This window comes from Xenopus laevis, chromosome 9_10S (genome assembly GCF_017654675.1).
Source record: "Xenopus laevis strain J_2021 chromosome 9_10S, Xenopus_laevis_v10.1, whole genome shotgun sequence".
NCBI lineage: Eukaryota > Metazoa > Chordata > Amphibia > Anura > Pipidae > Xenopus > Xenopus laevis.
The window spans coordinates 95,890,828-95,900,593 of record NC_054388.1 but is presented as its reverse complement, the minus strand read 5'-3'; the positions used below and the strand labels follow the sequence as shown (position 1 = coordinate 95,900,593).

Genomic DNA, 9,766 nt, shown 5'->3' with positions numbered 1-9,766 from the left:
TTAAAAATGATTTCCTTTTTCTCTGTAATAATAAAACAGTACCTTGAACTTGATCCCAACTAAGATATAATGAATATTAATTGGAAGCAGAACCAGCCTAGTGGGTTTTACATTATTTTCTAGTAGACAAGGTATTCTGCAAAGATCCATTATTTGGAAAGCCCCAGGTCCCAAGCATTCTGGTTAACAAGTCCTATACCTGAACTGAAGTTTAAAGTTTAATGTTCTGTCTGGTGTTTCAGTTACATTTCTCAGCATTTTCATAGAAATTTATTGTATCAATTCTAACAGCTGCCTTTAATGAAATGCAAGGAATCTGCTCAGCTGGGACAAAGACAAGAAATGTGTTAACTCATGTATCAAATTAGAGCAGTTACAGAGTCATTGACCACCTTCCCAGAACTGCTTAAGGGCCCTTACTCATGGGTGTTTGAAGCTACGCTCCCCTGCGTTCTGGTTTTATGCGTTCAGCCGCAGGGGAGCGCAGGAGTAGATGCGCTGAATTCTTTTCAATGGGGCTGTACTCACGCATGTAAACGCAGAACGCAGGTAAAATGCAACATGCTGTGTCCCAACCTGCATTTGGAGCACTTACAAAGAAAGAATTCAGCGTGTCTGCTCCTGCACTTCCCTGCGGTGGAACGCATAAAACCGGAATGCAGGGGAGCGCAGCTTCAAATGCTCGTGAGTAAGGGCCCCTAGAAAGACACAAGACAAGAAGGTTAAAAAATGGAACTTTAAACTTCAATATTAGAAATTCAAGCAGTTGATAAAAAGTTTTCTGTTTTCTCTGAAAACAAACTGAAAAAATGGTGGTGTTCTCACACCGTTGCCAAATCCAGACTTTCTTGTCAGACTGCCAGAGTGAAATGATATTTATGACTCCAGAATCCAATGCTGGTGACCTTTACACCACTCCAACCTGCTCCTGGTATTGCACTTGGGGATATTTGTTTGCCTCTGATTACCAGGAAAAACAGGAAAAACAAGGCAGGAGTGGTACAAGTTCTAGGGTTGCCCTCTGACTGGTATTTTACCGACCTGTAAACATTGTGCTTAAAGGAACAGTTCAGTATAAAAATAAAAACTGGGTAAATAGATAGGCTGTGCAAAATAAAAAATGTTTCTAATATAGTTAGTTATCCAAAAATGTAATGTATAAAGGCTGGAGTGACTGGATGTCTAACATAATAGCCAGAACACTACTTCCTGCTTTGCAGCTCTCTAACGCTGTGTTAGTCAGCGACTTTAAGTGGGTCCACATGGGACATAAGTTAGTTTGCACATTTCAGTTAGTTTGCAATTGATCCTCAGCATTCAGCTCAGATTCAAAAGCAACAGATATGACCCATGTGGCCCCCCTCAAGTCTCTGACTGGTTACTGCCTGGTAACCAATCAGTGGAAACCAAGAGAGCTGCAAAGCAGGAAGTAGTGTTCTGGCTATTATGTTACACATCCAGTCACTCCAGCCTTTATATATTACATTTTTGCCTAACTAAATATATTTTAAATTTTTTATTTTGCACAGCCTATCTATTTAACCAGTTTTTATTTTTATACTGAACTGTTCCTTTAATGACAATTAAGATGGAAAAAGACAAAAAATATATAGGAAGGCCTTTTTCCCAGAAAATGTTGCAACCATAGGGACAACTGATGACATTCCATTTTAATTGGAGCCCCTTGGATTAATTTGGCCACATAGAGGCCCATTTATTAACGGTCGAATTTTAGTGGTATTGGAGGGTTTTGAAACCACGATTACACTGATTTTTTCTAAAACCAAAAATGCCATGAATGTCATTAAAAGGTCCAAATATAAAAAGTAAGTATGGGAAAAATGCTTAAAGCATAAGTAAACCTTAAAAATATGTGAATGTACAATTGATGAGGGGGCTATTCTAAGCACTTTTGCAAGTTACATCCGTTATTTAATTTTTCTTAATTCCAAGATTTCAAGGGAAACATGTACTGTTTATATGAATACATTTTGAATACACCTGCTGGTCATTTTCCCACCAGTCTGAGCAGCAAGTAGTCAAAGGAAGTTGTCAGGAGAAAGAAAGAGGCTGCTCTGATGTTCGTCTGCTTAGGAACAAAATGAGAAACCCCAGATAACTTTTCTCACGGCTATTCGCGTGTCTATTCGTGCTGGTGTGCATCTATTTGGCACAACTGTAGGCCAGGTTGCATAGGGCGCCTGGCCGGCCAGGCCCGGCTCTGAAACTTTTGGTTCTGGACAACTACGCATAACAGAAGGGAAGGAAGAAGACCCAAAGATTAACGAAGCACCAGAAGATGGTGCCCGTGAGCTGACTCTACAACTAGGGTTGCCACCTGGCCGGTATTTTACCGGCCTGGCCGGTAAAAATTATGGCTGAGCCCAATGTTGTTAATAGGGAAACAAGATAAATATATAGGAAGGCCGGTATTTTTTTCCAGAAAAGGTGGCAACCCTATCTGCAACGAGGGGCAATTACTGTAATTTTCACCTGTGCATAGGGTTGCCACCTATTCTCAAAAAAAATACTGGCTTTCCTATATATTTTTTTTTCCATATAAATAACATTGGGATTAACCAGCATTTTTACCAGCTAGGCTGGTAAAATATCTGCCAGCTGGTGAACCCAACCTGTGCGGCTTTTTGGCAGAGAGCCCAGAACACTGAACAGCTTCACTTAGATACAATTGTAATAAATTAAGATAAGCATAGATACAACTGTAACTATTTAAGATAAACAAGTCTCTTGGGAGAACTGAGATTCAGCTTAAAGGGCAATTTCAGCTTTGTTAGCAAAACTGTTTTAATTAGGGTTGCCACTTGGCCGGTATTTTATCGGCCTGACCAGTAAAATTGATGGTTGGTCCCAATGTTATTAATAGGAAAAAAGATAAATATATAGGAAGGCTGGTATGATTTTCCAGAACAGGTGGCAACCCTAGTTATAACACATAAATCATGGCCCTAAAACTCCCAGAAATTTGTTCAAACTTTCATAACCTGCCAAATTTTGTAAAAATGGACATGGTAATTGCATACCTCCCAACTGTCCCTTTTTCGGAGGGACAGTCCCTCTTTTGACAGCTCAACCCGCAGTCCCTCATTTGTACTGGAAAGTCCCTCTTTTCTCTGCACTGAACAGCCAGAAAAAGAAACAAAGTTTCTCACTTAATTGGCTTTTAGCAGAGAGCCCAGAATAGCTAACAGGTGCAAATAAGATACTTTGTAACAATTTTGAGACACAAAAACACAGTTTAGATAAGGAGAAATATTTTCAAACTTTCATAACCTGCCAAATTTTGTAAAACAAACATGGTAATTAGGGGGTGTGGCCACAGAAAGGGGTGTGGTCAAAAAACTGCTGCGCTACGTGCGGAAAAAAAAATTTTGTCCCTCTTTTTACTTCCAAAATGTTGGGAAGTATGGGTAATTGGGGTGTGAGGCCAAATTGGCTGTGGTCAGATCTTTTTGTCTTTCTTTTCATTTTGCAAATGTTGGGAGGTATTTCAACTTGGCATTCAAGTTTTGCTTCCATGACATGATACAGGGAGCCCTTTCTTACACAGATGCTCAACCACACTTGATTCAGAAGCGGATCTAACCTTTTGTCTCTAATGGTTTCGTATGCCAGCGCGGACGCACGAGAATGACGTCAGAAGACCATCGAAAGCTATGGTCATAATAACCATATCATTGCGCTTTAAAAAAGATAGTCCATGGCAATTTCCCTTACTATCACGCGTTAATCGAGCCCCTTGAAGGACACGGGACATTTCAATCATCAAATCGGACGCAGTTTTTATTTATGGCTGGTGTTTTCCACTGTAGCGATGCCGATTTTTTCCAGATGCTGTAAAGGAGGCTCGTTGGCGCGAGGGCTGATGGGATTGGGAGCGGGCCCACTGCAGAGCGGGAGGTGGCGGATGCGGTGAGTTGCAGCTGCTGCGGGTGTAGAATGCTGGTCTGGGGAACTAACGTGGGATAGGACGCGCTGGGAGTAAAGGGCTTGAGGCGATTGTTGTTCAGTGAGGGTTCCCAGGTGGGGTGGCTGCATGGCCAGCAGTGGAGCAGAGAGGAGGGAACCCCTGGCAGCAGAAGGAGTGGGCAGGGGTTTTATTTATAAGGGGGTTGCAATTGCATAGGACATATATCCTCAATTCTGTGGCTATTGAAACACTACAGCTCCCATCATCCCCCCACAGCCAGTGAGCTGCTAGAGTTGCACTTCAACAGCAGAGGAGGGTTATAGGGTGTATGTGCCTAATACATAGCCTGAAGCTATATAATTTAACAGCTCCCTTGTGCTTCTATCTACTATTCATCCTCCAGGGAACCCAGGCAAGGTGCTCTTTAATTCCATAAGCCTGGCTGCTGCTATAAGTTCCTTTCCTATTATCATGTTATTATACTGACAGATCAAAGATCTCTGAGCTGTAGCTTTGCTTATGTTATTAAACTACAGCTTCCACCAACCTCCCCCCCCCCCCCTTGTGGATTTTGGGTGTTACACTAATTAATGGACATCACAGTGGCAGATGCATTGATGCTATTTAAGTGTAGGCAAAACCAGTTGCAGTATTCTCTTATCTGCATTGCCTGTCAGATCTCTGAGAATGGGTGTTGCAGTTGGTCTTTAATTGTGCCTTGCTGCTTGCTCCCATTTGAGGTGGACTGTGCTCAGACTATATTATAATTGCAAGGGTATAAAAATGGGATTTGAGTTCATGGCAAGTCAAAGTCTGATTCATTCAAACAAAGGATGTTTATATTTCCTATTACATATGCCCTGGGAGTTCATTCATACAAGGTATGCCTTGTCGATTCAACAATGTGTGTATGTTACTTAAAGGGGTTGTTCACCTTTAAATTAACTTGTATGACCTAGAACAGGGGTCCCCAAACTTTTTTTTTTTTTACTCGTGAGCCACATTTAAATGTAAAAAGAGTTGGAGAGCAACACAAGCATGAAAATGTCCATGGGGATGTCAAATAAGGGATGTGATTGGCTATTTGGTAGCCCCTTTATGGACTGGTAGACTATAGGAGGTTCTGTTTGGCTGTACATCTGGTTTTTATGTGACCAAAATCTGCCTCTAAGCCAGGAATTCAAAAATAAACACCTGCTTTGAGGCCACTGGGAGCAACATCCAAGGGTTTGGTGAGGAACATGTTGCTCTTGAGCTACTGGTTGGGGACCACTGACCTAGAGAGTGATAATCTGAGACAAATTGCAATTTGTTTTCATTTATTATTTTAGATTTTTGAGTTATTTAGCTTCCCAGGGGTGGTTCCCCTTTAAGTTAACTCATTTATATAATGGACAATTCTAAGCAACTTTTCAGATGGTCTTTATTATAGTTTCTGAATTATTTTCCTTCTTCAGCTTTCAAAAAAGGGTCTCTGACCCCATCTAACAAACAAATGCTAAACATATATTGTTATTGCTACTTTTATTGCTCAACTTTGTATTGAAACCATCATCTATACACACCCCGGTCTCTTATTCAAATCAGTGCATTGTTGCTAGGGTAATTTGCACCCTAGCAACCAGTTTGCTGAAGCTGCAAACTGCTGAATAAAAAGCTAACATAATAAAAACTGAAAACCAATTGTCTCAGAATATCACTCTCTACTTCATACTAAAAGTTACCTAAAATGTTAGGAACTGGGTTTCATTGTGCCTTATGGCATAGTGTACATGAGCACTTGCACTGGTTGTGTTAATGTATGTCATTGTGAATTTAAATATGATCATTTTTTTTAGCTCTGTAACATGTTTTCAAGCTCCCCAAAGCCCCAACAGAGTGTACTATCTGTTCTGTAGTGTATTTATGTTGAGTCTTCCTTTTTATCGCAGCCTTTGAGCTTTGACTTCTAAGAGGATACACCTGCCAATCATAGCTTAGCACAGACTGCAGAAAAATACTTTCAATCCTGTTTCTATCTTTTTTTCAAATTAAATTAAAGTTTTGAGAATGAATTGGTTTCATGTATGTGCCTCCCATGTATTCTGCGTATGCTAGTCTGCTCACTTTAGAAACTGTTAGGGTCAGGCCACCCTGGGCGTTTTTGGGGAGATTTGGTAGACTGGTGACTAATCGCCTCGTTTTTGCGGCGACCAATCTCCCCAAACCCCTTCCCTCATTCTGCGCTGGCTAAAATGAAAAAAACGCAGGCGATAATCACACACGCCGATTCGTTTTCCGAAGTAGCCCAAAGCAGACGACTTCGGAAAACAAATCGCTGCGTGCGGTTATCAGGCGACTTCGGAAAACGAATCGCCTTGTGTGATTAGCAGCGGCGTTTTTTTTTATTTTAGCCGGCGTAAAGTGAGGGAAGCCGTTTGGGGAGATTGGTCCCAAGAAATCTCCCCAAAATGCCCAGTGTGGCCTGACCCTTAAAGGGGTTGTTCACCTTCAAACAACTAGTTATTTTCAGATAGATCACCAGAGATAATGACTTTTTCCACTTGCTTTCAGTTCTGTGTCACCGTTTTTCTAATATTGAAGTGTAAAGTGGCATTGTTCTAAACTGATACATTTCTTGTGTTTGTTCCTATGGAGCAGAATCCCTGAGTTTCATTACAGGCAACTGAATTGATACAGTAGTTGCTAATGTTCCAGAAATGCTGCTGAGAAATGTATCAACTAAATTGTAACAGTTCAGAATCTGTACTTGAATTACTGAGCTGTCAGACTCAAACACCAGAGACATTCAACTTTAAACTTAGATTTTGGAAAAACTGTAAATAATAAAGTAATTGAAAAAAAAGTCTTTATTTCTGGGGAATAATTTGAAAACAACTGAACCGAAAAAAAGTGTTTGGAAGGTCAACAACCCCTTTAATAGTTGTTACATTTCAGAGCAGAATCAGAGCAAAATGGCAGCAAATTATGTACCAATTGTAAAAATTGCTTAATGACCGGCTTTAGTAAAGCTGGTGGGAAGAATGCTCAGCAGTGAATACAGAAAGACATTTTAAAAGATATTTGGTTTTCCTGGTCAACTTTATGGTAAATATCTTAAAGGGATACTGTCATGGGAAAAAATGTTTTTTTCCAAAAGTTAATCGTGCAGCTCCAGCAGAATTCTGCAGTGAAATTCGTTTCTTAAAAGAGCAAACAGGTTTTTTTTTTATATTTAATTTTGAAATTTGACTTGGGGCTAGACATATTGTCAGTTTCCCCCAGTCATGTGACTTGTGCTCTGATAAACTTCAGTCACTCTTTACTGCTGTACTGCAAGTTGGAGATATGTCACCCCCTCCCTTTCCCCCCCAGCAGCCAAACAAAAGAACAATGGGAAGGTAACCAGATAACAGCTCCCTAACACAAGATAACAGCTGCCTGGTAGATCTAAGAACAACACTCAGTAGTAAAATCCAGGTCCCACTGCAACACATTCAGTTACATTGAGTAGGAGAAACATCAGCCTGCCAGAAGGCAGTTCAATCCTAAAGTGCTGACTCTTTCTGAAAGCACATGATCGGCAAAATGACCTGAGATGGCGCCTACACACCAATATTACAACTAAAAAAATAATACATTTGCTGGTTCAGGAATGATATTTTATATTGTAGAGTGAATTATTTCTAGTGTAAACAGTGTAATTAAGAAATAAAAACAACATCATGAAAATCATGACAGAATCCCTTTAAGCTATGACTTTTTGTTTTTTTTCCAAGCAAATAGGTCTAAACTAGACAACAAGCCCATTTTAGGCTACAGTTTTGCGACCACCAATTTTGTGAAGCGTCTATACCTGACCACGCGTGGTTCATATTCAATTGTGGCTCTTGTTTTCAGGTCAACTACATTTTCATGTTTGAGCAATTAAAGGGCATTTTGATTGTGTGCTTTTGTTGGTGTTTGGTTTGTCCATGGGGCAATGTTTTAGTTCACCCCTCTTCAGATGTTTTCTGTGTCTAGGGTCTGTGGCACACAAGGGGGTTCCATGCATTTTATTAACCCTGTGATGTTCAGCTATGTAGGGAACCATTTGCCATTGCCCCAATGGCACAGACTGTAGCTTTTTGTTTATAGAAGAGCATCCAGCATTTAGATTCACAAGCTTACTTGTTTCGGGGTGCACGCCAATTGATGTGTTCACCTTCACATCCTTGAAGCAATTTCCAAAATAGATAGCAGCACTCCCATATAGCATAAAAAGCCTTTATTTCAAAATATGTGCCCGATGAATATTTTGAAATAAAGGCTTTTTATGCTATATGGGAGTGCTGCTATCTATTTTGTAGCTTTTTGTTTCCAAAACTAGTAGCTGCCATGCTCCTGATACAGTGACGTGGGGTAATGGCCTATTTGGGGTTGAGTGGAAAGAGTTATGGTGCATAGCGATGGCTTTATGGTGATATGACTATGAAGATTTTCGTTCATCCAGGTCATGGTATATCTAGTATAGGTGGTTCTTTCATCCCTTATTGAGATGTACCACTTATAATGGGAGATACCTCAAAAAGCATGTTTTTTTTTTCTTGCAAGTCATGACACACAATAAATTGTACCCTTCTCCGAGGAATTATATCAAGAGGCTCTTTTATATTTTCATTATATTCTCAACTCCACTTATCATGGTGACATAAACTTTGGTGCATCTGAGACCCTTTCTGTCTCTTTGCAGGTGAGATGACAACTCAGTTTAATTTGTGTCTGTAACTAAAAACATCCAAGACAAAAATGGCCTTCGTACCTCCGGCAGGGCCCACCGTGGTCGACCAGACTACTCTAATGAAGAAGTACCTCCAGTTTGTGGCTGCGCTCACTGATGTCAACACCCGTAAGTCTCTTCTTGACTGACTGTCTACACAGGATCGATACCTGCATGAGAAAATTGAATTTTTCGCTGTTTTCAGAGAATGCAGCATTTGGGGCATAAGGATTGATGCCCCTCAACATTGATACACTGTGGCTTTTCTCATGACTTTATATATGTATACCCACATGTGACTGCCTTGCCAATCTAGCAGATCTCTGTGTGGATTTATGAATCTATTCATTTATGTTTCTGGCTGTAACCCCCATCTGTCTTTTACAGCTGATGAAACAAAGTTGAAAATGATGCAAGAAGTCAGCGAGAACTTTGAGGTGGGCATGTTGGCGAAAGAGTATCAAAGGAAATATACAGCTAAGATGATGAAAATGTCCTGCAAACACTAGAACTATCCCTTTAGTGTGTTTGTGTAACTTTAGGTTTATTCAAGTACATTTAATATATGCTGATATGTCTACATTCTTTTAAAAGGGGTTGTTGTGCTGTTGGTCTGTAAAGTAATTTGGAAGGAACTCATTATTCAAAGCATAATGTGAAGGGCAAAATGATGAGATCGTCAGACTTGATTCCCGTTAATACAATGTGATCTGTGGCACTGGTGTGTGTTTGTGTGCATGTGTGTGTCTGGTTGAGTATGTGTGAGCAGCTTTCACACAGGGCACTGAGAGCTAAACTGATAAGATCTGATTGCTTTTTGCAAAATGATGACAATTTTATACTTGATTCCCCTTCATAGTGTGAATTTTGACTCACTTGTGTGTGTGTGTGTGTGTGTGTCTCTGTATGTGTGTGTCTCTGTGTCTGTATTGAATGTGGAGGTGGAAGTTGGTGCACATTTCACATGGGGAACTGAGAGCAAAACTGATAAGATCTGATTGCCTTTTTGGAGTTAATCTTGATGGTGGGCTTGAAGTGGCATTAAGTAGTTTTTTTTTGCCTATATTATGCATATATTAAAAAAATAACATCATATTTTA

The 9,766-nt window shown here is 40.2% G+C and overlaps 1 protein-coding gene across 2 annotated transcripts in view; it reads left to right on the top strand.

The window, feature by feature from the left end:
* Positions 1 to 3,640: 3,640 nt before the first annotated feature.
* Positions 3,641 to 9,766, top strand: part of trrap.S (transformation/transcription domain-associated protein S homeolog) — a 129,429-nt gene continuing 123,303 nt past the window's right edge. The window contains exons 1-3 of one of the 2 annotated variants that reach the window (XM_018239165.2): positions 3,641 to 3,930; positions 8,640 to 8,795; positions 9,054 to 9,103. In XM_018239165.2, coding sequence (XP_018094654.1) covers positions 8,696 to 8,795; positions 9,054 to 9,103 — 150 coding nt within the window. In that variant the 5' untranslated portion in view covers positions 3,641 to 3,930; positions 8,640 to 8,695. Of the gene's footprint in view, positions 3,931 to 4,540; positions 4,810 to 8,639; positions 8,796 to 9,053; positions 9,104 to 9,766 lie in introns of those variants that run through there. The other variant, XM_018239166.2, reaches the window with a different exon arrangement.